This window comes from Malus domestica, chromosome 09 (genome assembly GCF_042453785.1).
Source record: "Malus domestica chromosome 09, GDT2T_hap1".
NCBI lineage: Eukaryota > Viridiplantae > Streptophyta > Magnoliopsida > Rosales > Rosaceae > Malus > Malus domestica.
Window position 1 is genome coordinate 736,613 of NC_091669.1, and position 23,779 is coordinate 760,391.

A 23,779-nucleotide genomic window follows, 5' to 3' on the forward strand; every position below is an offset into this window, starting at 1 on the left:
TTTTGCACAAACTCTTCAATTAGCTCCATGTACTTCATATATTACTTTAGTCTCTCCCAAGTCTTCCTCTACCATTTTTTACCGTAAACCTCCATCCCTTAGTCGTATTTTCTAAGCAGAGTATTTGTAGGTCTTCGTCCACGTGTTCAAACCACCTTAACCAATTTTCTCTCATCTTATCTTCAATTGCGGTCGCTTCTACTTTACCGTGGATATTCTCATTCTTATGCATATCCTCTCTCGTTCGTCCATATAGGCTCTGTTTCTTGCATTTTCGTCATTGTTTGATTCTTTTAGTACGCAAAACTCCTAAGAAGATGAATTTTAGAAATGCTCACAAATGTGGGTGAAACTCAGTTGACGAATTGACCTAAAAGTGCAAACCAAAGCTACCAAGAAAAATCTACAAGCACGAAAACGACAATGCGAATAACCTAAGGAAACTATTAAGTGCAAAAATCATGTGCTGTTCAAATAGAAAATAAGAATTAAAAAAAAAAAAGAAAAAAAGAGGATTAAGTTTATATAGAAAACTCAGGATAGAAATTCACATGTCAATCGAGCAGCTCATTAAAAAGGACAAGGATTGTCTACCCTCCTACTTCTGATGCCCTCCTGTTTGTATGGTCACGGTTAAACAACGTCAACATTTTATATTACTATTCATTTTTATCTTATTATCTCTATAAAAAAAAACAATATAAAATGTTGACGTGGCTTAACCATGACCACACAAAACAGGAGGGCACGGAAAGATACCGGAAATGGGAGGGCAGACAATCCTTGTCCCATTAAAAAACAATAGTCGATCGAGCAAATAGCATGAAAACAATCAGCAACCACCGTACACGTGTCATTGATAGAATAGTATGTTGATGCTTTTGTTTTTTCCGTTGTGTTTTGTTTCAGAAAATATACAGACAGATTCTTACTGTGACAAGCTTCCAAATTGCTTGTTCCATTCCTCGTACGTACCGAGCTCGTTCAAGGAAACAGAAGGCCTCACTTCTTGCAATGCACTCTCAAAGTCCTGTGTCAAATAAACAAAAACTAGTTTTTAATTACTATAAAATGGCAACCCAAATCCAACAACGTCCAGGCGGGGGCGGGGGAAACTTCTATCGTATGCAGTTTTACCCTATGTAGGTAAAAAAATGTCAAGTAATACAACAAATATACTGAGGTGTGAGGAGTTTGAAATTTTAACCTGAACAGTTACTGGACGCATATCCTCTTTTTTGAGCTTTGTTATTTCGATGCCTTGTTTCAGAGCTTCCCTCAGTGGACCCATTGAGGCATCCTTCACCAAGTTTTTCATGTCCGATCCTGAGTAACCTGTGAAAGAAAACGAGAAGCTTCAGACAGTGGAAGTATGATAGAGAAGACGATGGATAAGGGTCTCGAATGTATGGAGTGGATACCTTGGGTTAAATTGCATATGCTATCAATGTCCTCCCTTGAAAGTTTGAACAGTCCATCCTTTTCTAAGAGATTCCGTATGATCCAGGCTCTCGCTTCTTCAAAACAATAATAGCTGGTTAACCATGAATCGAGTATTAAGAATGTTAGTTAAATTAAACATGTTGTAACTTGTGACTTGTAAGTTGATACCTAATGAAGGGAGGGGAATGTAAAGCCTCTTGGTAAGTCGCCTCCGTGCTGCTTCATCAAGTTCTTGGGGTCGGTTCGTTGCTCCTAGAAGATTGTATCCAATTTGTGAAATTTTCGCCATTTAACTAGTGAAACTAAGGATCAAGTCTAAACTCAACGTGTTAAAACTCATTAACAGCATTCTAGTTAGAGATGATTGAGATTCAGGCGGTTCAACAATCACCTATAAGAAGAATTTGCTCACTCCCACTGTCAAAGCCTTCCATCTCAATAAGGAACTGCGTTTTGAGTCGTCTACTTGATTCGTGCTCACCTTCTGACTTACGCTGCAGTCAAACAAAAATTAGTATCAGCTGAGTACATCCAGAAAGAATGTACAGTGACTGATACGATAAGAGCTAGAATTGCTCATTCAGTATTAGCAAAGTGCAACACCCTGAGAGAAATGTATGGCATACATAAAAACAGCTTATCATACCATTTCAAAGTTTAGTTACTAGAGAAAACCTTACCTGTGAGAGAAGTGAATCAATTTCATCAACAAAAATAACAGCTGGCTGGCGACAACTTGCGACTCCAAACAGTGCTCGCACTAGCTTTTCACCCTCGCCAATCTACAGTCACCAGTTAAATGGTTCAAATATAAGTACGTTTCAAGCATATATAACGAGAACAAGGGGTAAAAATCAGGGCAAGGAATTTAAACACTGATTTTCTGAAGAATGGGAAAATATGCAGGAATCAAAATTACTAAGTATACTGATTATAATTATCTTTTATCATATATCCTAAAAGTTTCCACGTAAGTTGACATTTTAGAAAAGGCAGAAGAAAAAAGACATCAGAAAACATATGCCAGTGAACTATCACAGAACCTAAGCAAACAGAAATAATGCATTGCATACCCATTTGCTTGTTAATGAACTGGCAGATATGTAGAAAAAGGTTGCTTTTGCCTCTCCAGCTATGGCTTTCCCAATCATTGTTTTTCCTGTTCCCTAAACCAGGTAAAGGATTAAGATAGCTTATTGATCAGAAATGCTTTTACTCCCTCTACTTAAAAAGGATTCAACACTTACTGGTGGACCAAAGAGAAGAAGGCCTTTCCCAGGAGAACGACAGCCCTTAAAAATGTCAGGACGTAGTAGAGGCCATATGACCATCTCGGTTACACATTTTTTAGCATGCTCCAAACCAGCTAAAACATTGACATGCAACAGAAAAAATCAGAACAGCTTCAGATATATTGCAGAAAACTGTACATGTAGCGAGTTTAAAGCATCACATATTACCTATATCATTCCATCGAACATTAGGATCCTTGTCCATAATCTCATTACTAACATGCTCAAGAAGACGAGGTTCCAAGTTCCTTAGTTTTTCTGGAAGCTCTCCATCAGGACCGCAGAGCAGTTCCAAACTTGAATGAAAACATTGAAGACATTAGGACATGCATACATATTTCACACAATCTATAAAAGCTATACTGCTCACCATCTCTTAGTTGAGTCACCTAATGCATCGTCTGACTTTCCAGCGACTCGTGAAGTCACATTCCCAACGTTTCCCTCATTAGATTTAATAGGGGGGACAAAATTACCACGGGCTCCCCGACGTGAATAACCATATGATCTCATACCATAACCCCTATTAGTAGCATTGTTATCACTTTGAGGAGAGACACAAGAATTTGGTGATCCTGCTGGCGCTAACCCTCTTCTTTGCCTCACATCCATTTCCTAGACAACAAAGGAACAAACCCATCAACATTTCCACATGTGCAAAAAGTGTAAACAAAAGGAGGACGAACTTAAAAGAATGAAGATATGAGCTCCAGTAAGAGCAGGTTAAGTACAAAATTATTTACTACAGGTTACAAAACCTTATGGTAAAAAGCAGTAATAAGAGGAAGTGTTGTCAGAAATAAGATAGATACCAATTTGGCTTTGGCAGTAACAAAGCTATTTCCAGAACCATCAGCTTTAGCATCTTCGTTGGCTGATGGGGACTTAGCTATATCAATGATGGGGCTAGTAAATTCCTTGTGTGCACGTTTAGCCCTAAAGGTATTCCCATAAGCTCCTTCCTCTTCAACTTTTTGAAAAGAAGAGGCACTATGACCACCATTATGGTTGTGGAGAGTGTGAAGCTTTTCTACAACAACGCAGTCCTCAGAGCTGTTACTTCTAGAGGCCAAAGAACCCTTGGATTTTCCATTACTTTCCACCATCGAGTTCTGTTTATACAACGATGTCAACTTTGTTTGTGTCATAGGTTTCGAAAACTTGCTAGTCAACTTGTCCTGCCTCTCCAATCGATCTCCCTAGGGCAGACAGAATTTTCGGTAAGCACAACCAATCGTAATAAATCACAAAGTTAAAGTTAAGGAAATGATTTCAACAAGTGAGATCAGAGGCAAACGATACCAGATCATTCACAGCCCTTCCGCTACTAGATTGCTGAAGAAGAGCCTGAAAGTACTTTGACTGCTTAATCTTCTCAATGTCAATATCTCCATTTGTGCCAAAAACACAGCCCGGCGCCTTCTTTGCTTGCTCAAAGACTTTGCTGTACAGCATACGACAAAAAATCTGAATCTAGTTGTGGAAAACAAAATTAGAGTTAATCTACACTAAGACCACTAACAAATTCAGTGCCGGTTTACCAGCACTCGAATAAATCGATCAAATTCAGATTTAGGGTTCATCAATTCAAACCGTACTTCGTATCTAGCAAAAATTACACATTCATTTGAGTCACAATTCAAAATTTAACTTCTCCAAAAATCTTCAAGAAATTCACTTAATGTTTAATTTCTAGCAATTTCACACGGTCTCGACCAATAAAAAGTACAATAATAGGAAACTGAAAACGCACACAAGAAATGCGAAGTGCTAGGGTTATCAAAGCTTCGATTCAATGAAAAATCAAGCTCAGACAGCGAAAGAGAGAGAGAGGCGTACCGATCGGAAAGAGGAATGAGCTCACGGCGGGCGGCGTGGAGTTTGGCTTCGGTTTCTCGACGAATGGGGCGGATGAAGGCGTGGTCGAGCGAAGACTGAGATTGGGAGTCGAGGAAGCCAAGGAGACGAAGGCCGAGAATCTGAGCGGAGGAGAAGTCGTGCCTCTCGAGGGCGAGCTCGGCTCCGAAGGAAAGAGAATGGAGCCTGTTTAGGTTATCGTCCACTTGCTTTCTCCAGCAGACCTCTTCGCCGCCGGCGCCGGTCGCTCCTCGCCGCCCCTTCCCTTCCTCCTTTCCCGCCATTTTCCCTTTTCCTTTTACTTTGCTCAACTGTGACAGAGTGACGATGATTTAGAGCGCAGGAATCGATAGAGCCTGCAAGGTCAAAGATGCCCTTACTTATCATGCCATCGAGAGGGTAGAAATGACTTTTTATATTTTTCGAATTCGCAAAATTTTCCCTGGCTATGCTGTCGTCGTATGTGAAAGATGTTTGCAAATCGGATCAGATTTTATGATTGAGGTATTTGCCAATTTCTTGAACGTATAAAATAACTAAAAACGCTTTTGATAAACGTTTGGTATAAAAAATTTAAAATGTTTATGGATTGAAAATGTATTTAGACTACAGCTACCAAATTTCGATTCTCGAAGAAATAATATGAAAAACTAGAAACGTACGCACACAAGAAACGCCAAGTGCTAAGGTCTTCAAGTTTCGATTCGTGGTATCACGGCAAATGGAATGGATGACGGCATGGTCAACCGGAGAGTGAAAGTGGGAGTCAAGAAATCCGAGATGAAACTCCGAAGATATGAACGGAGGAGAGGTGGTGGATCAGGAATTTGTCGATTTGAACCCAAGGATTGGGGCTGAGTTGGCGAATGCGGCGGTGGTGATAGCGATGGCGGTCTTCTAGGCCCGTCTGAGCGAGCGCATTGAAATGGAATCACACAGATAATTCACAAAACTCCAGCACAGATGATAAATAAAACTGTCTACATGTTTGTACATCAACCATAAATCAGCAATTTCAGCAGCACAGCAAGTACATGGTAAAATTTAATGGTTACAAACAGAACAGGATCTATATTTTTTTCCTTGGTTCAACAATCTGCGAGCAGTGTCCGTCCTCCCTCCTCGTCCTACACTAGAAAAGGCAATCCTATATCCTCCTCCTACAACCTCTCCTACATCTGCTTAAGAATACAAAGGTGGCTGGCAGTGGCACCGCCGGCAAGAGCTCAATAGTCCCCTCATATCATATGCTTCCAGGAGCAGCATCACTTCCTGCACCTGGCTTACGATTCAGATACCGGATAACAGCATCTTCAACCCTGTTGCAATCACCAACCACAAGATTCAATAACTAGTTCTTCATCGTCCTAAACCCTATATGTAACTAAATGTTGACGCGAATCAACTAATGCATCATTTAACCAAAATGAAATTCCATCTGGAACAATCAAGCAGTGGATATTGAAACAGTAAGTAAATAATGGTCAGCAGACATTATTCATCTGGATGAATGTGTGCACCTAAAAATAGCGACAACAAAGCTGTGAAGTGCAGGTAAAAGTGGAAAAATCAATTACGCTAAGTGATGTGCTTACCATGGCTGGTGGAAGAAATCTGATCGCCTCTGTTTTTCAGCACTACGGCTTGCTACTCCAGCTACAAGTTTTAAATCTTTGTTTTGAGATTCAATCAGTGCATTGATAAATTCTACAGGAGATTGACTAAACCCAAGGAAAAAAGCTCGCCTGCGACGATGCTCATGGATTTTTTTGATAGCTGCACATATTGCTTCATCACAGGTATCAATCTCTTTGTTCTTCTCGGAGTTGGCCAAAAGAGCAGACAGTTCCCTTTGGATTGGGAAAGGAACATCAACCAACACATCATAACATGCAGTTCCAGCTGGACTATTTCCTGAAAGCTTTATCTTATGCTCCAAATGTATAGGTTGCGGGGGGAACAAATGCTGAGATATCTTCTGCGATACCATGGTGAATTTCATCTTTTCTTCCCCAAATACTTTCTGAAGTGGTGGATCACAGTTAAAGAAAGAGGGGTCATGCTGGTTCTGCAATTTCCTAGCTTTCACATAGTGCCAGATTGAAGCTATGATCCTGGGGCGGGTTTCAACCTCAATACCAAGAACTTCCATCAACGGTTGAGAAAGCTTATACTTCTCAGGCGCATAATTCATTTCCAAGCGTATGTTCACAGTAAATTCTTTGTCCCCTTTTCTCTTCACCTCGAAGCCCTCATGAGGTGCCGGCGATCTAGCATTTTCCCACAAAATGATATGATTCTCAGGATATAGTCTCTGATCCAAAGAAATTGTTACTCTTTTGAAGAAAGATGAGAACTTTGGATAAAAGGGATTTGATTTCTGGACCATTCCAGGCTGGTCAGGATCAACCCCATCTTCCAAGATCCTCCCAACTATTTTAAGTGTCCAAGAAGGGGGATCAGCATTTGGCTTCTGTGGAATCGAGCGAACCTGATTAGCAAAAGTGTTAAAAACATAAATCCGCAGCGTTTTCTGAATGCAAGGCGGGCTTTTAAGGGCCTCTTGGATGTCAACCTTCTTTCTTGCAAGGGCAGAATCAACACGAGCCTCAAACTCGAGAAGCTGGGTGTAGAGAGCAGATTCAGGCAGAATGGTGGCTACTTTGTCCTGTAGCTGTTTATCGGGAAGCTTCTGCTTCTTTTTACGAGCAGCAGGGTTGAGTTCCATGGTTCTCAGAGGTGACATCGTGTGCATAGGAGAAACACCAGAAGGGCGCATTGGTGGTTTTTGGGGGTAGCGCTTGGCACTTGCATTCCCAGGTGTGGAAAAGGAAGGTGAAGATGACCCCAAATTCGCCATGCCAACTGATTGGTTCTGGTTAAGGGCCATCGCCTGAGCTTGCAACTGAGCTTGGAATTGGGCATGAGCTTTTGACTGAGCCTGGGCAATAGCCTGGGCTTGGGAGAGCTGAAACTGACCTTGGTAACCAGCCCCAATCTGTGTTTGGGCTTGCGATTGTTGAAATGCAGGGTTTGCAGACATCGATTGCCCTACCATACCGACATTGCCAAAGGGCGACGAAGGGGCTCCAAGACTCTTAGGTGGGTTATTATTGTTCATAGACATAGCTGACTCTAACCAGATAAAGATTAAAAAAACCAGCAAAAATATTACTTCTCCAGACGCCTAACCTTAACAATCCATCCCAACATAAAAAACCCACAAAGAAAACGATGAATGCATAAGCATTTACACCAAGATCTTAAAACCCAGCAAAAGAAAATGCGCGAAACCGAAACCGAAACCCGCTCAAATTCGAACCTTCTAGAACCATTTCCGAGCAACACACCAAAAGACAGATGACCCAAATCCACGAAATGCACAAATTTCGCAGGAGGTAAACTTTTGGTTTCACAAAACCCTAATTCAAGAAACGGCAATCAGACCCAAAAGTTGACATATGGTACAAAATCCACAACCAAAGGAGCAAATATCAAATAAAAGATACAGAATTTGACATAAACAGATCAAGACGACAGCAATTTGGAGACTCTGAAAGAGAATTGCCAGTTGAGAATAGTGTGAAATTCAGGAGGAGATCAAGAGAGACCTAAGGAAACGAAGGGATTGAGAAGCACTTACAGAGAAGCAGAAGCAGAAGCAGTCCCGAGCTTTTATAGTAGAGCAAAAGCTGGTTTGCTTTCCTCCACCTGACAACGATGACACCTGACGAGTGTGAGCTGCTGCAGCAACACTGACGCTATGCGCTTTTGATTGATTTCGCTCTTTTTCCTTCTATTTTCCCTTCGGCACGCTGTTACCGAAAAATAGTTTTTTCTTCTTTTGAGTAATTGCACTTTGCACCACTCTATGATTGGTATTTTACACTTTACTACTATTCAGTTACGAGTTCTTACACTTTACTACATAATCTACTCATTTACAAACGATATTACTACTTTAAACTAAACTAGCAAAAAAAGAGAATTAAAACTCAGAACAAAATTAATTGAAAATAAAACCAAATTTGGAACGGAGTGGATTGAAGACAATCAATCACTGTGTTTTACTCTTCTTTTCAAGTTAAACTAATGGCGCGTTTACGTAACCGTAATGAAAATATGAGGAATTAAATTGAGAAGGAGTTGGAAAAAGAAGTTAGGATTAGATTCTTGTTGAAGCTGTTTACTTAAATGTTCTGGAATCGAAATATAAATAGTGGGTTTGTTGTGTGCTTACTATACTACCCTTATTCCAAAATTGTAAAGCAGTGGGTTTGTTGTGTGCAAAGTTGAAATTTTAAAAATCTTAAGAGGGCATAATAGGTAGAAAAAATGCATTCACATTCCCTCCCTCTTCCAAAACTCAAATACAACACACATCTAAGGAGTTCGATTCCTCCATTTTGGGGAATTCGATTATGGATTTTATGTGGGCCCCACTTACCTTTTCATTCCTTATATGTTAGTAAATGCTGGAATGCTTCAGAAGGAATGCGATTTCGTTTTTTTCCATTACATTCCTGTTTGGTAAACACGCCATAAAGGTGAGCAAATAGATATAGATGGTTAAAGTTTTCGTTTCACTTTACTGGAATTGGATACCCTCCTGTGCAAATGGTGGGATCCTCATAACACGACCGTTGGATCAAAATCCAACGGTTATAATTATTATAACTTTTAGAAAGATCCTCCTATTTGTAACCTTTGGATCAAAATCCAACAACGTGTTGTGTGGTCATAAGGATCCTCACCATTTGCTCGGGGATCTCCATTCCCACTTTTCTAGGTGTAACTTTTATCAGTTATGTTAATAAAAAAATTTTGTATCATCGAAGTTAAAAAAAAAACGAAAAATATAAAAGGACATAGATGGGACTTAGCCCAACATCCCAAAAGCCCAGCCCACGCGTTTTAACTAGTTTGCGCTTTATAGTGCTAAAACCCTAAAGTGTCTTCCATTTTCGCCCCAATTCACCTCTGACCGCCCAGACTCCTCCTTCCGCCGCCGATCAACAGCGATGGTAGATCTCTCTCAGAAACACTCGTTTTTGTTGTAAAAATGCGTCTTTGTTAATTAATTCTGATCAATTTTCAAACTTGATTTGCTTAGGTGAAGTACTCGAGGGAGCCCGATAATCCCACCAAGTGTAAGCAATTTTTTGCTTTAATTTACTCAATTGTATGTTCTAAATTCGAATTGAATCTCCTTCGTAATAGTTTTTTTGTTTATTAATAATTAATTTATGCATTTTACCTCAGCCTGCAAGGCCCAGGGCGAGGGTCTAAGAGTTCATTTCAAGGTACTTTTTAAATTTTGTTTTTTTTTACAAATTTGATGTTTTTTTGTTTTAATTTATGGTTGAAAATCTGTTTATCTTGGATTGCTAGTGTTATGCTTGGACTGGTTGGATTCGATTGGTATAATTTGGATTTGTTAATCTGTTTTAGAACACGAGAGAGACTGCCCATGCCATCAGGAAGATGCATTTGGTAAAGGCCAAAAGGTACTTGGAAGATGTTTTAGCCCACAAGCAAGCCATTCCCTTTCGCCGCTTTTGCCGCGGTGTTGGTCGAACTGCTCAGGCGAAGAACCGCCAGTCCAATGGTCAGGGACGTTGGCCGGTTAAGTCTGCTAATTTCATTCTTGATTTGCTCAAGAATGCTGAGAGCAATGCTGAGGTAAATGCTTCTCGTTTGTTGGCCTGGCTTTCGCCGCTATGCTTGATGTTTTTTATTAGCATTGAACGCAAACTGAGCTGTTTTCGTATTATGTAGGTAAAAGGGCTTGATGTGGATTCGCTCTACGTCTCTCACATCCAGGTCAACCAGGCTCAGAAACAGAGACGCCGCACATATCGTGCTCATGGGAGAATAAATCGTGAGTTTGCTTTTATATCTCTCTTTTTTTTCCTTCCATTTTGAGTGGTGGGAAGGAATTACTTTTTTCATGTGGTTGAACATAGTTTTATCTTTTTGCAGCTTATATGTCATCTCCCTGCCATATCGAGTTGATTTTGTCTGAGAAAGAAGAGGCAGTAAAGAAAGAGGTAATCTACAGCCTTATTCTCAAATTACTTAAGTGTGAATTTTGAAAGGAAAACCAAATTTGAGATTAGTGCAATCCAGCCTATAAATCGAACATATGCATTGTATGGCATTCAGTTTCTTAAAGCTGTTTTTATTCAACAAGTATTTAAGCTGAGGTTTATATCATTAATGTGCTGCGATAATACTTATGTGAATGAGATCTTATCATGTTTGTTAGCATACTGAATTTGAACTCATAAATTGGTGGCACAAAATATGGACACCATAGCTCTGAAAAGAAACAGTAGGTCATTGGTTGAAACCTTTTCACATTTTAAACATATCAAAGCTGGTGTGGATCTCTACCGTTGTGCATCAACAATAAAGCCCTCTGCTAGTCAACGATAGAACAAATGTACTGGAGCCCAACTTTTTTTCATTTCATCTGTGCTGGTATTAACTAGCAAGGCATGCAGCCGACGCTGCAAACTTTGAGCTGGTTGACTGAAGTCATCTTGTTACTCACAGTTTGTTATTGTTTCCAAACGAGTTCCAATAGGCTATTTTGTCATAGTTGTTGGATTATGCTACTGAATTGTTTTTCAAATACGAATTCAGCTCGTTGTGCTTATTTTGCAGGCCGAAACTCAGTTGGCTCCCAGGAAATCGAGGAAAGGTCAAGCACTGCAGAGCGGTGCTTCTTCTTGAGATGTGCACTTCAAAGAGTTTGTGGTCGTCATTCGTATTCCTAGACTATCCACTCCATTATCTTTCCCAGAATATCTCAGTTTACGGTATCTGTTATTTGTAGTTGAGAATTGTGTCGCTGAATGTTTGTTCGGCAATTTTACTTTTCAATGTCTGGACGAGTTTTTAAGCGTTTTTGCTTTCTAAGTGAACTAATTGCAAGTGGAAATTTGTGGTGATTCCATATTTTGAAGCTAATTAGCATGTACTAGTCCAAAGCAGTTCATCTCTACTAATACTTTATGACGTAGTGATTCCATGTTACTATTCTTTTTTGTTACGTACCTCATTGTCCCGTTTAATACCTAGGATTTAAAAATTAAGAAATAGTATTTAGATCTGCCTAGGTGTCCGCTTTTGTCGCAACTCTTACGGCAAAAAAAAAAAAAATATTTGCATTTTATATTTTTAATAAATTATTAGAGTTTGTTGAATACTTGAACGAACATTTATTATATGTTTATACTTCATGTTTTCAATATATTTTAATATCTTATAATTTATATGTTATGTTATTCGATTTTGCAATTTATGTATTTTAATACAAATTATGTATTTTTTTATAAGTAGATAGTTATTTATATGTTATATAATAAATTAATTAAAATGTTAAAAAAAAAGCCTAGGCCTTGCCTGGACATCTCGGCACAAGATTCTTGCTTATTGTCCGACTAACGCTTAGTATTTTTTTAGAACCTTAATGGTATTAATGTAGGAAAGTTGGTTCATTTTTTAAACTCTGTTAATTGATAAAGGGCAAATTCCAAGCTTATAGTTCATCATCCCATACAAAAAGTGTTACCGACACTACAAAATAGTCATCCTGGACTCGTCCTTAGTGGAAAAATTGAGGACAGACGAGTTCAAGGTTACATCCTCTGTTTTCTGTGGTTGGACACGCGTGCACATGTTATGCAAGAGAGAGAAGAAAAGAAAAACCCAGAAAGCTTCATTGGATACTCCCAAGTTCTATGTCACGAGGTTTGGACGTGGGAGGAACACGCAAATTAATAGTAATACAACAAACAATGGAAAAACAAGTGGAAAATCAGACACACTAGGCTGTACTCGTGGCAAGCCTTATAAGAGGTGGAATAGAAAATAACCGGCTGAAGCGTATTGATCATCCGTCTGTGATGCATTGTATGTCTATGATTCCATTTTACCATTTTTCAGGAGTCGATTATGCATAGCTATTACCATGACACCAAAGAATAGTTCGACCCAAAGCTCCACATCAAACGGCTAGACAGGCAGAAAATACACCTTTTAGGGTTGAAGTTAACCTTATTCAAGCAGCCATGACGGAACAATTAATGATGAAGCGGGTAGTGTGGCTGTGGCCCTGCTCAATAGCTTGCCACTGCAAATCATCAGCGGTTGGATCAGGGCAGCAAGTGTACTCGAGGGCAGGGCCTCCTGCATTTCCATCTGATGAAGATTGGCCGACAAGTAGCTCGTCACCGAGCGACTTAAACCCTATACCCCATCCGGAAGTAGCATCAGCTCTTACCGGAACGACTCCCAACTTCTTCCATGCCTTGCTTTGCTTCAAATACACCTTGAGCTCATTTGTGGAAGTTTTAAGAGAGTAGAGCTGGTTGGCCACCACGGCAATAAGAGGCGGAGACGGGTTGCTTACAGTTGTCCAGTCAGCTTCTAGCATGTCCGGGATGAGTTCCCATGTGTGTTTCTCAATATCAAAGGCTTCAGCACAGAATAGATCGCTTCCATGACGATCTTGCCCTCCAATTACATAAAACTTGTTGTCCAAGAAACAGCCGGAGCAGCCCCTCCTCTCTTGCTTCATATTCGGAAGGGGCTCCCATGATTTAGTCCCAGGATCGTATCTCTCAGCAGAATCCATGGCTTTCCAATCACTTGCCAGTCCCATCCCGCCGGCCACATATGCGTAGGAACCACATGTTGCAGAAGCAAACATACACCTCGGACTGATCATGCTAGGACCCTTGCCCCATTGGTTTGCTTCCATGTCATACCTCCAAACAACAACACCCTCTACCTCTCTGCCGGACACCAGGAGATGAGTCCCTGCACAAAGGGACTCCCTGTCGCTTGACGCGAAGCACAAATCCGACGGTAGGATTGGGAGCTTCCTGCAAAACCTGGACTGCCTGTAGCATTCCCACCATGTATTCTCCCCATGTTGCGACACAAACACAGAGGGCTCCTTTATCCCAAGTTTGGCCCTGATCTTGTATAGCTCACCGCTCTTCAACAGCGCATAAAATCGCTTGTTTATGGTACAAAACTTCGGGTACTCTGATCTCGGCACCCTGGCTAAGATCAAAGCCTCCACCTCATCAGTGAGGGGAGGAATTGTATAGTCTGCATCCTGCGGTTTACGTGGCATAGTTCCTAAGGAACCGGAACCATCAACTTCGAGCCTAAGCTGCCGCGAATATTGAAATCCACGGCAGCTCAGGCCTTGATTTCCAGCCTTTTCTCCGGCATTACTAGCAAACACCAATTTCTTACAACTGAGAACATTATTATTGCATTCATCTCTAAACAACTCCCTGCTTTCTTCTCCTCCTCCTCGTCCTCCTTCTTCTTCTGCAGTACCCTCCATTTCTTTTTCCCTGGACATTGATTCCTTCAAACCCTCAAACCTTTGAATTCTTGGCGATTTCAGAGACTGGAGAATAAAATCCAAAAAATGATCATTAGAAATTAGGTCACTATGTGCACTAATCATATCATGAATAAATAAATAAAAGGAAAGCAATACGACTCAAGTTAATGATTAGAAGAAACAATAGCTTGGCAGTAATTTCATTTTCTTAAGAAGAATCGGATTCTGCGAGGGCAAAAAGCTAAAATTTTACTTGAAACAAAGCTGCCTTACAAACATATAGATTACGGGTTGTGATTTTTCCACTCTCATTTTCTCCTTCGGCAGGGCAAAAAGCTCAAAATATTACTTGAAACAAAGCTGCCTTACAAACATATAAATTATGGGTTGTAATTTTCTCACTCTCATTTTCTCATTTCGCACTCATTTCTGTGTGTTTGTCCCTTGATTCTCTTTTCATTATTCAACCGTACAACTGGAAAAAAAAAGCCGGCAGAGGGCAGAAGAGAAAATGGGGGTATATATTTACCCACATGAGGAAATTATATCAAACACTTGTGCAGAGGTTAATGAAAATTACCCACATATATAAGAAGATAACTAGGATGCCTCAAATAATATAATTTACACAGATAAAAGTTTTGATCAATATCCAGTAAACAGAAAGCAATATATATATACACAGAAAAGTACCTTAAAATGGGCAGTTGCATATAAACGGAAGATAAATATTGCAGAGAGATGATAACCAATGAAAATTAATTAAAAATAAACAAATAAAATAGTAGGGAAGAAAGAGTAGTAATACCAGCCTACCAGGGAATCAACCTTCAAGTCAAAGCTACGAAAACGAAAGAAATGAAAGGTGGTGGTGGGTGGTGTGGTCTCTCAGCTCAGTTATTCTCTAAAGATCAAACTTTGTGCGGGGAGAAGAAAACCAAGACATTGAAGCAGTATCAGCAGCAGCGAAGGAGGAGAGAAAAGGATCAGAGGAGAGAGAAAGGATGGAGGAAATGAAATAGTACAAGCAGTGTGATGGCAGCAATGGAGAAACAGTTCAACTTGGAGTTGAATGTGGCTCCACACTTGCCTGTTGCAGGGATTATAATACACCAACAATATTATTTTAGTTATCATCACCACCACCAACATTTTTAGATAGAGAGAGAGAGAGAGAGAGAGAGAGAGAGAGAGAGAGAGAGAGAGAGTATTTACTGTATTGTATGGTTCTTTTGTATACTGGGTGAGTAGGAGTGGCAGCCGGTGTCCTTTGATGTACCGATTAATAAATAGGAAAACTAATGAAAAATGTTTGAAAATTTTGAGTTTTAACGATAAGGACAAAATAAAGGGTAAAGTAAATAATATCAGGATTGAATATGGTTTTTCATTAAAGTGAACAGTACCGTAAGTTTTTCGTTAAAACTTCCTTAATAAATAGCTATGTGTGTTATAATATTAGTAGATCAGTATTATTAAGTGAGGTGTTGTGACAATCACACTAAAAAAACCAATTTTATCATAGCAAAATGGTGTGAATTAGGTCAACTAACACATTTAGCTACACGATTGCAACAAGTGATACGATATGCATGTATAAATGTACTTTTGTAACTAGTCTAGGCACCCAGTGGCGAAGCCACGTGGGAGCGAGGAGTGGCGGCCGCCACTCCCCTCGCCGGGAAACACCACTGAACCCCAGGTCTTCGCCACTCCCCTCGCGCGCCTCGCCGGAAAATAATGGTTCACGAACTTCACGGCGCCCTCTGTTTTTCTGGGTTTTCTGTTCACGAACTTCACAGCTGTCCATTTTCTACTTCCTCGCACAGAGACCAGTCACCAACCTCGTCGTCCTTCTGGGTGGTGGCCCTGGTGGGAGAGGATAATGGCTTGGGATAATGGGATGAAGGCTAGTAGTATTTCAGTGAGGGAGAAGACCTGTTTGGATAGCATGATAGCATATGTTTGGAAAACAGGATAAAGGCTGGTCGATATGTTTGGTTCTTAACATAGCGAAAGTGTAACAAAGAATTAAAGGGACAGCTGTGCTGACTTTATTGGCCCATATCATTTGGTCAGTAAATTGAGGGATAAAGATTGTCTGCCCTCAACTTCCGGTACCCTCCTCGTGCCATTCTATTTGTGTGGTCACGGTTAAGCCACGTCAATATTTTATATTACAATTCATTTTTGTCTTATTATATCTATAAAAAAAATATAAAATGTTAACGTGGCTTAACCGTGACCACACAAAATAGGAGGGCACGGGAAGGGCACCAGAAGTGGAGGGCAGACAATCCTTGTCCTAAATTGAGTACTTCCCAGTGACTACTCAAGTATTATATTTTCCCCACTATTTTTTTTTCTCTTCTGACCCATCTTTTTTTGTGGTTTGTTAACCCATTTCTCTCTTTTATTTATTTATTATTCTTGTATGTATTTTTTTCCCCTCTTTTTAAGACTCCTAGCTTATTTATTATAAACTTTCACATTATTATAAATATTGTATTAATTTTTTTAAAATAATGTAAATATTGTTCAATGCTTATTTTACGATAAAAGAAATTCATTTAAATCCATCTAGACTTCTGCCTAAATCTTGCCTAGGCGCCTAGCTGCTAGGCTCCAGTCCGCTGCCTAACTAGCGCCTAACGTCTTTAAGAATCTAATCCTAACCAATTTAAGCTTGTTACATGGCTTTGATATTACCGCTTACAACCGCATTGGTAAAGAGACTATTTTCTGTTATGAATATTGATTTAAAACTTTGCACTCTTCAATGTGAAAGCAACCGCTTCGATTGAACATTACACTCTTTTGAATTTCGCCCATTCCCTCGGCAAATCCTGGCTTCGCCAATGTAGGCACCCACAACAAAGTTACATTATCACAATTAAGGTAAGCATAATTGTGATTTGAACTCGTTTGGAAGTGCTTTTGAAATAGTTGAAAACGTTTTTTTTTTTTTAAATGTCTTTGAAACTAATCTTTAGTAAAAAAAACGCAAGTGAATCCTATAAATAAATAAAAAACTTGAAGTACTTCTTACAACTTATGCTTATTACAAGAAGTACTTTAAGTGTTTATGAAATCCAAAAATATTTTCTATAAAAGTGCTTTTAGTAATTTAAAAGTACTTCCAAACGAGCCCATACATAGGAGAGAGTACATAAACGTTCTAATCAATGTAGCTACAATCACATCTCTCAAAAAAATATTCAATGTGCCGGGAATATGGCACAATACATCAAGCGTAATAATAGAAATGGTTGGAATTTTTTTTTCAAGTATTCAATCATTTGTATTATGAAATTTGATGTATCGGGTGGTGTTACCAACACATTGAAAAATCTCTCAATCTTCTCAAACCAAATAATATTTAAGATTTGATAAATATTTTTTTGGATTAATATAGTATAGCTATATTTCTAGGACCCAACAAGATCCTCTCTGGATCCTTTTGCTGAGGATCTTGGGGATCCGTAAATCGTGTTTGTTTATCGTAGTCAGTTTTTGTCAGATACTGTTTGTATTTAAAATAATTTTTGACCTCAAAATGTACGATGAATGAATTGATTTACGGATCTCCAAGATTCTCACAAAGAGAATCCGTCAAGGATCTAGATTCTTCTAGGACCACGACATCGGTCCTATTCGGATTGCACTGATCTAGAGTATCGATAAAGCTAGTTAATAATTTCCCATCTGAGTTGTTTAATGGCCATCAGTAATTAACCATCAATGTTTTTCTCTTTTTTAAGTATTCTTTTTTCTGCTAATCCATTCTTTAATCAAGGGTTTGTGCTGCCTGTCCACTGATTAGTATCATGGATTTGCCTTTCGTCACCAAAATATTTTCTAATTAGTATTCTAAACACGTTTCAGAGTCATATATAATTTTTGTTCCAAATAAACTATGAGAAAAGCAAAGCATGGCGTTGGCTGCAGTAGTGGGAGCTTAATTAATCAGCTTTCGGCCCTTGATTTAGTACTAAAAAGCAAACAAATTTCGACAGACACACTCATTCATCTTTTAATTGGTTTAATTATATATATTTATTTATTTTAGTCCAAAATTGGTTTACAGTTATATACTGAGCAGCTTTCTATAATCTTTATGTCACCTCACAATTTAAAATTAATTAATATGCTAATATTCTAAAATATTGTGCGAAAAATAGAAGAGGACAGAAAGTCGGTAAAGAATCACACTTTTAAGAGAGTCTGCTTAATATTTATCATATTTAGCATCAAATGTATCTTTAGTACACATGACATTAATCAAATGAAACAGTAAAAGAGGATTTGCATTTACGGATTTGGATCCCATCCAGATTCAAATTGTGGGGATCCTAGGGATCCTCACATATTAGTCATTCATCGTGCATTGTGTAGTCAGAAATCATTTGACTTTTTTTTTAATTTAAAATTAAACACAAATAGTACCTGACGAAAACTAGCCGCGCACGATGTACGATGAACGGCTAGGAAAGTGGGGGAAGAGATCCCCTCCGGATCTCTCCCACCAAGTCCTAGGGATCCGGAGATCCGGACTCTTGAAATTTGATCTAACGGCTACAATTATTATAACTTTTAGAGGGGCCCCCTGTTTATAACAATTGGATCAAATTTCAAGAGCTTGAATCCCTAGAATTTGGTGGGAGAGATCCGGAGAGGATCTCTTCTCGGAAAGTGGATCCATAGAGGATCCTCTTCCTACATTTACCAAGAATTGGGGACGCACGTCAGCACGTGGCTTCAAATATGATGATAAAGCATTGTGAGAGTTATGCAAAAGGTGAATGACGTGGTTGATATCTTATAAAAAGAAAATGCGACGCATGCTAAATTATTAGACCATTTTTTGTAAATCATCTCGTATAGCAGTTGATAGTTGAGCTTCTTTTTAATGATTTAAATGAGTTTAACCATGAACCGCCACATCATGTAATATACAAAAGATGATTTTATAAATTTGATTTTTCTAGCATCACCCTTTATAAAATATTATAATATCATTGTATTTATTGTAGCTTGAAATGAACAAATGAAATTCAAAGAAATATATCATATACTTTTATTACTTTTATAGACCTTATTAATATTTTGGTGCACTTATTGTACATTTGATGTTTAAAGCATATTATTAACTTGAAGTATGAGAAGTTTGAATGAGAAACATATCAGAATGATACCTAGTTGTTCATACATGAGATAAACAACTCTCTGGTGAAATGATAAGACTATAGTAGGAGGGTGACTGTCAAAACGAAAGCTATCTCTCAAAACATATAGGCTAAATTGGATTAATGGTTCCCGTGGTGAGAGGGTAATTGCAAGATAGCCTCAGCGGTGAAAAAAATTTGAATTTAAACCCTCGTGGTGAACTCCGTTAGGATTTAAGCCCAAAATTAACATGTATGTGAACTCTCCGTTAATCCAAAATTAACAATCTCACCATTCCCCCAAAGATTTCATTGGATTTTAAAACCACGAAGTCTGCTGCGTTTAATCTCAATTTGTCCTGCATTTTTCTCCCTGCATCATATTTAAATAGCTGCAACCTCAATCTTTTGATCAGAAGAGCAAAAGAAGAAAGAAAAATTGTGTGAGCGTTGAGATAGAGAGTGCCAAAGAAGCAACATTCTTACCATCAAATAAATGACACCAAAAAATCCAAATCCATCTCCCATCCAAAAGAGAAACCCATTTTCATGTTTCTTCAATCTCCATAGACGCATCCAACAGAAGAAACCCGTTTCTTGTAAATGAATACCAGTAGGTATTTTGGATTTTCATCACCAATTTTCTCCTCCTATTGTTTATAATTGTAATATTCATTTTCGTTTTGCTTTTAGTGAGCAGAAAATCACAATCCTTCTGTAATCTGACAGCTGAAGGATCTTCTTTGAAATCTTTTTTTCTTTCTCAAATGGGCATATTTAGGGAATTCATTGATTAATGGACAAAAGATCTTTGAATGAAATCGAAGCATAGATCAACGAATTCATAGCCTTGGATGAATGAGTTTTTTTCTCTTTTGGTTATAAAGGTTGAATGGGTTAACAGACATATGAGGAAGATGTTAATTTTGAGCTTAAATCCTAACGGAGTTCACCACAAGAGTTTGAATCCGATTTTTTTCACCACGTGGGTTATCTTCCAATTACCCTCTCATCACGGGAACCATTAATCCAATTTAGCCAAACGTATATTATACATATACTAAAACTCTTTCAACCTACAAAAAAATAAAATAAAAACATATACTAAAACTCAGTTTTCCGGCACTGTTCGTTAACAGTGTAATGTGGCTGAAATGGCCTTCATTTCTTCTTGGTTGCCTGCTTTGTACAGTTAAACGGCGGTTTTGCCCATGCTCGCCACCCGTCGATCATCGTTTATCTCTATGCTTCGATTTCGTCTTCTTCGTTTTACCTTTTAGTTTGGGTTTGTCCCCCACTTTTGTCCGTCTTCATCTCGCTCTCTTCCTCTCAAATCATGTGTTCTTTTTCATTTTTTTTCCATAATAGTCACGAGTAAATTTGGTTTTCGTTTATTTGGAAATTTTGTTTCCCATCTCGGTTTTCAGAGTAGTCGTGCATCTCTGTAAAGCTAGATTTGTCAACGTTTTGTCGAAACTGACAACAGTGTTTTCTGTGGAAAAAAAAAAAAACTAAGGACGGACGAGTTCAAGGTTACATCCTCTGTTTTCTGTGGTTGAACACACACGTGCACAAGTTATGCAGGAGATAGAAGTAAAGAAAAACTCAGAAAGCTCCATTAGATAACAAGGTTTGGACTTGGGAGGGAGACGCGCACATTAATAATAATACAACAAACACCGAAAAACATGTGGAAAATTGAACACTAGTTTGTACTCGTGGAAAGCCTTCTAAGAGGTGGAATAGAATAACCCGGTTGAAGCGTATTGATCATCTGCCTGCACTGCATTATGTATGTCCATTAACATGATAGTTCTTATTCCTTTACCGTTTCTGGGGAGTTGATGACTATTATAGTTATTACCATGACACCAAAGAAGGGTGGAATTTAAATGCACCACGTCAAACGGCTACCTAGGCAGAAATCACACCTTCTAGGGTTTAAGTTAACCGCATTCAAGCAGCCATGACGGAACAATTAACTATGAAGCGGGTAGGGCGGCTGTGGCCGTGCTCAAGAGCTTGCCACTGCAATTCATCAGCAGTTGGATCAGGGCGGCAAGTGTATATGAGGGCAGGGCCTCCTGCATATGAATCTAATGAGGATTGGATGACAAGTAGCTCGTCCCTGAGCGACTTAAAGGCTACACCCCATCCGGAAGTAGCGTCAGCTCTTACTGGAACGACTCCCAACTTCTTCCATGCCTTGCTTTGCTTCAAATACACCTTGAGCTCATTTGTGGAAGTTTCCAGAGAGTAGAGCTGGTTGGCCACCACCGCAATAAGTGGTGGAGATGGGTTGCTTAGAGTTGTCCAGTCAGCTTCTAGCATGTCCGGGATGAGTTCCCATGTGTGTTTCTCAATATCAAAGGCTTCTGCACAGAATAGATCGCTTCCATGCCGATCTTTCCCTCCAATCACAAAAAACTTGTTGTCCAAGAAACAGCCGGAGCAGCTCCTCCTCTCTCGCTCCATGTTTGGAAGGGGCTCCCATGATTTAGTCCCAGGATTGTATCTCTCAGCAGAATCCATGGCTTTCCAATCACTTGCCAATCCCATCCCGCCGGCCACATATGCGTAGGAACCACATGTTGCAGAAGCAAACATACACCTCGGACTGATCATGCTAGGACCCTTGCCCCATTGGTTTGCTTCCATGTCATACCTCCAAACAACAACACCCTCTATCTCTCTGCCGGACACCAGGAGATGAGTCCCTGCACAAAGGGACTCCCTGTCGCTTGACGTGAAGCACGAATCCGATGGTAGGATTGGGAGCTTCCTGCAAAACCTGAACTGCCTGTCAAATTCCCACCACGTATTTTCCCCGTGTTGCGACACAAACACAGAGGGCTCCTTAATCCCAAGTTCGGCCCTGATCTTGTATAGCTCACCGCTCTTCAACAGCGCGAAAAAGCGCTTGTTTATGGTACAAAACTTCCGGTACTCTGATCTCGGCACCCTGGCTAAGATCAAAGCCTCCACCTCATCAATGAGGGGAGGAATTGTATAATCTGCATCCTGCGGTTTACGTGGCACAGTTCCTAAGGAACCGGAACCAACAACTTCGAGCCTAAGCTGTCGTGGATATTTAAATTCACGGTGGCTCAGGCTTTGATCTCCAAGCTTTTCTCCGGCATTATTACTAGCAAACACCCATTTCTTACAACTGAGAACATTATTATTGCATTCATCTCTACACAACCCCCTGCTTTCTTCTCCTCCTCCTTCTTCTGCTGCAGTACCCTCCATTTCTTTTTCTCTGGACATTGACTCCTTCAAACCCTCAAACCCTCAAACCCTCAAACCCTCAAACCTTTGAATTCTTGGCGATTTCAGAGAACTGGAGAACAAAATCCAAGAAATGATGATCATAAATTAGATCACTATGTGCACTAATCATATCATAATTAAACAAATAAATAAATAAGAAAGCAATACGACTCAAATTAATGATTAGAAGAAACAATAGTCTGGGCAGTAATTTCATTTTCTTAAGAAGAATCTTATTCTCCGAGGGCAAAAAGCTGAAAATTTTACTTGAAACAAAGCTGCCTTTCAAACATATAAATTACAGGTTGCGATTTTCCCACTCATTTTCTTCTTCCGCACTCCTTTCTTTGTTTTTGTCCATGGATACTCGGAAAAAAATGATAGAGAATGGAAGTAATATGAAAATTACCCACAAATATAAGAAGACAACTAGAGATGCCTCAAATAATATTACAAATATTTAATTTACCCAAATAGAAGTTTTGATCAATATCAGTAAACAGAAAGCAACATATATATACAGAAAAGTACCTTAAATTGAGCAGACTGCAGATAAACAGAAGATAAATATTGCAGAGAGATGATACCAATGAAAATTAAAAAAAAAAAAAAAAGTAGGGAAGAAAGAGAAGTAATACCAGGGAATCAACCTTCAAAGTCAAAGCAAAGAAAATGAAAGAAATGAAAAAAATGAAAAGTGGTGGTGTGTGGTCTCTCAGCCCAATTAATCTCTAAGGATCAAACTTTGTGCGGGCGAGAAGAAAACCAAGTGATTGAAGCAGCAGCGAAGGAGGAGAGAGAAGGATCAGAGGAGAGAGAAAGGATGGAAGGAGGGAGGCCATCAAGGCACAGAGAAAAAAATGGATGGTAAGAGTGGAAGAGGAAATGAAGTAGAAGCAGTGTGATGGCAGCAAGGGAGAGAATTCAACTTGGAGTTGAATATGACTCCCCATTTGCTTGGTGCAGGGATTATAATACACCAACAATATTATTTTAGTTATCATCACCACCACAACACCATCACCAACATTTTTAGAGAGAGAGAGAGAGAGAGAGAGATCAGTATTTACTGTATTGTATGGTTCTTTTGTATACTGGGTGAGTATGAATGGCAGCCGGAGTCGTTTCATGTAAACTACGCGTGTTATAACATTAGTAGATGAGTATTATCGAGTGAAGTGTTGTGACAATCACACTAAAAATGCTATCTTGCCCCGGGAAAATGGTGCGGGTTAGATCAACTAACACAAAGAAGATACATTTCTTCACGATTGCAACAAGTGATAAGATATGTATGTTTAAATATACTTATGTAACTAGCATGCGCATCTATAATACGTAATTACAATTAGGGTAATCAAAATTGGGATTTTAAC

The 23,779-nt window shown here is 39.2% G+C and overlaps 5 protein-coding genes across 11 annotated transcripts; 1 reads left to right on the plus strand and 4 right to left on the minus strand.

Annotated features, from left to right (window-relative positions):
* Positions 1-103: 103 nt before the first annotated feature.
* On the minus strand, positions 104-4,945 carry LOC103421447 (ATPase family AAA domain-containing protein FIGL1). 2 transcript variants are annotated; one of them, XM_029107638.2, is made up of 14 exons: positions 4,575-4,943; positions 4,038-4,179; positions 3,548-3,934; positions 3,106-3,350; positions 2,904-3,031; positions 2,691-2,809; positions 2,517-2,609; positions 2,124-2,225; positions 1,835-1,937; positions 1,612-1,695; positions 1,422-1,517; positions 1,208-1,335; positions 933-1,030; positions 104-309 (listed from the first exon to the last, which is right to left on the minus strand). In XM_029107638.2, the coding sequence occupies exons 1-14, from the start codon at positions 4,874-4,876 to the stop codon at positions 294-296; spliced, it is 2,043 nt and encodes a 680-aa protein (XP_028963471.2). In that variant the 5' UTR covers positions 4,877-4,943; the 3' UTR covers positions 104-293. The 2 variants fall into 2 exon arrangements, with proteins under 2 accessions (XP_028963471.2, XP_008357706.3); XM_008359484.4 differs by lacking the exon at positions 104-309 and having other exon boundaries at positions 824-1,030; positions 4,575-4,945.
* A 590-nt stretch (positions 4,946-5,535) lies between these two features.
* On the minus strand, positions 5,536-8,401 carry LOC103421445 (SWI/SNF complex component SNF12 homolog). Of its 2 annotated transcripts, none has more exons than XM_008359483.4 (3): positions 8,236-8,401; positions 6,188-8,014; positions 5,536-5,911 (listed from the first exon to the last, which is right to left on the minus strand). In XM_008359483.4, the coding sequence occupies exons 2-3, from the start codon at positions 7,717-7,719 to the stop codon at positions 5,836-5,838; spliced, it is 1,608 nt and encodes a 535-aa protein (XP_008357705.3). In that variant the 5' UTR covers positions 7,720-8,014; positions 8,236-8,401; the 3' UTR covers positions 5,536-5,835. The 2 variants fall into 2 exon arrangements, with proteins under 2 accessions (XP_008357705.3, XP_070683451.1); XM_070827350.1 differs by having other exon boundaries at positions 6,188-6,248; positions 6,338-8,391.
* A 1,080-nt stretch (positions 8,402-9,481) lies between these two features.
* Positions 9,482-11,567, plus strand: LOC103442136 (large ribosomal subunit protein uL22y-like). The gene is made up of 7 exons (XM_008380892.4): positions 9,482-9,616; positions 9,706-9,742; positions 9,855-9,895; positions 10,044-10,274; positions 10,371-10,473; positions 10,575-10,642; positions 11,262-11,567. The coding sequence occupies exons 1-7, from the start codon at positions 9,614-9,616 to the stop codon at positions 11,328-11,330; spliced, it is 552 nt and encodes a 183-aa protein (XP_008379114.3). The 5' UTR covers positions 9,482-9,613; the 3' UTR covers positions 11,331-11,567.
* Positions 11,568-12,297: 730 nt separating this feature from the next.
* LOC103442138 (F-box/kelch-repeat protein At3g27150-like) lies at positions 12,298-15,053 on the minus strand. Of its 4 annotated transcripts, none has more exons than XM_070827354.1 (2): positions 14,782-15,053; positions 12,298-14,011 (listed from the first exon to the last, which is right to left on the minus strand). In XM_070827354.1, the coding sequence occupies exon 2, from the start codon at positions 13,978-13,980 to the stop codon at positions 12,661-12,663; it is 1,320 nt and encodes a 439-aa protein (XP_070683455.1). In that variant the 5' UTR covers positions 13,981-14,011; positions 14,782-15,053; the 3' UTR covers positions 12,298-12,660. The 4 variants fall into 4 exon arrangements, with proteins under 4 accessions (XP_070683455.1, XP_070683454.1, XP_070683452.1 ...); XM_070827353.1 differs by having other exon boundaries at positions 12,298-14,028; XM_070827351.1 differs by having other exon boundaries at positions 14,774-15,053.
* A 5,671-nt stretch (positions 15,054-20,724) lies between these two features.
* On the minus strand, positions 20,725-23,448 carry LOC103442139 (F-box/kelch-repeat protein At3g27150-like). Of its 2 annotated transcripts, none has more exons than XM_008380895.4 (2): positions 23,042-23,448; positions 20,725-22,473 (listed from the first exon to the last, which is right to left on the minus strand). In XM_008380895.4, the coding sequence occupies exon 2, from the start codon at positions 22,398-22,400 to the stop codon at positions 21,087-21,089; it is 1,314 nt and encodes a 437-aa protein (XP_008379117.3). In that variant the 5' UTR covers positions 22,401-22,473; positions 23,042-23,448; the 3' UTR covers positions 20,725-21,086. The 2 variants fall into 2 exon arrangements, with proteins under 2 accessions (XP_008379117.3, XP_028963473.2); XM_029107640.2 differs by having other exon boundaries at positions 22,935-23,448.
* Between the last annotated feature and the right edge of the window lie 331 nt (positions 23,449-23,779).

Coding starts and splice junctions, on each gene's coding strand:
- LOC103421445 (XM_008359483.4), bottom strand. CDS start 7,719: ATGTCTATGAACAATAATAACCCACCTAAGAGTCTTGGAGCCCCTTCG. Junction 5,912..6,187: donor GATTTCTTCCACCAGCCATG/GTAAGCACATCA, acceptor TGATTGCAACAG/GGTTGAAGATGCTGTTATCC.
- LOC103442139 (XM_008380895.4), bottom strand. CDS start 22,400: ATGTCCAGAGAAAAAGAAATGGAGGGTACTGCAGCAGAAGAAGGAGGA.
- LOC103421447 (XM_029107638.2), bottom strand. CDS start 4,876: ATGGCGGGAAAGGAGGAAGGGAAGGGGCGGCGAGGAGCGACCGGCGCC. Junction 3,351..3,547: donor TTACTGCCAAAGCCAAATTG/GTATCTATCTTA, acceptor TTTGTTGTCTAG/GAAATGGATGTGAGGCAAAG. Junction 3,032..3,105: donor GGTGACTCAACTAAGAGATG/GTGAGCAGTATA, acceptor TTTTCATTCAAG/TTTGGAACTGCTCTGCGGTC.
- LOC103442136 (XM_008380892.4), top strand. Junction 10,474..10,574: donor TGCTCATGGGAGAATAAATC/GTGAGTTTGCTT, acceptor ATCTTTTTGCAG/CTTATATGTCATCTCCCTGC. Junction 10,643..11,261: donor AAGAGGCAGTAAAGAAAGAG/GTAATCTACAGC, acceptor CTTATTTTGCAG/GCCGAAACTCAGTTGGCTCC.
- LOC103442138 (XM_070827354.1), bottom strand. CDS start 13,980: ATGTCCAGGGAAAAAGAAATGGAGGGTACTGCAGAAGAAGAAGGAGGA.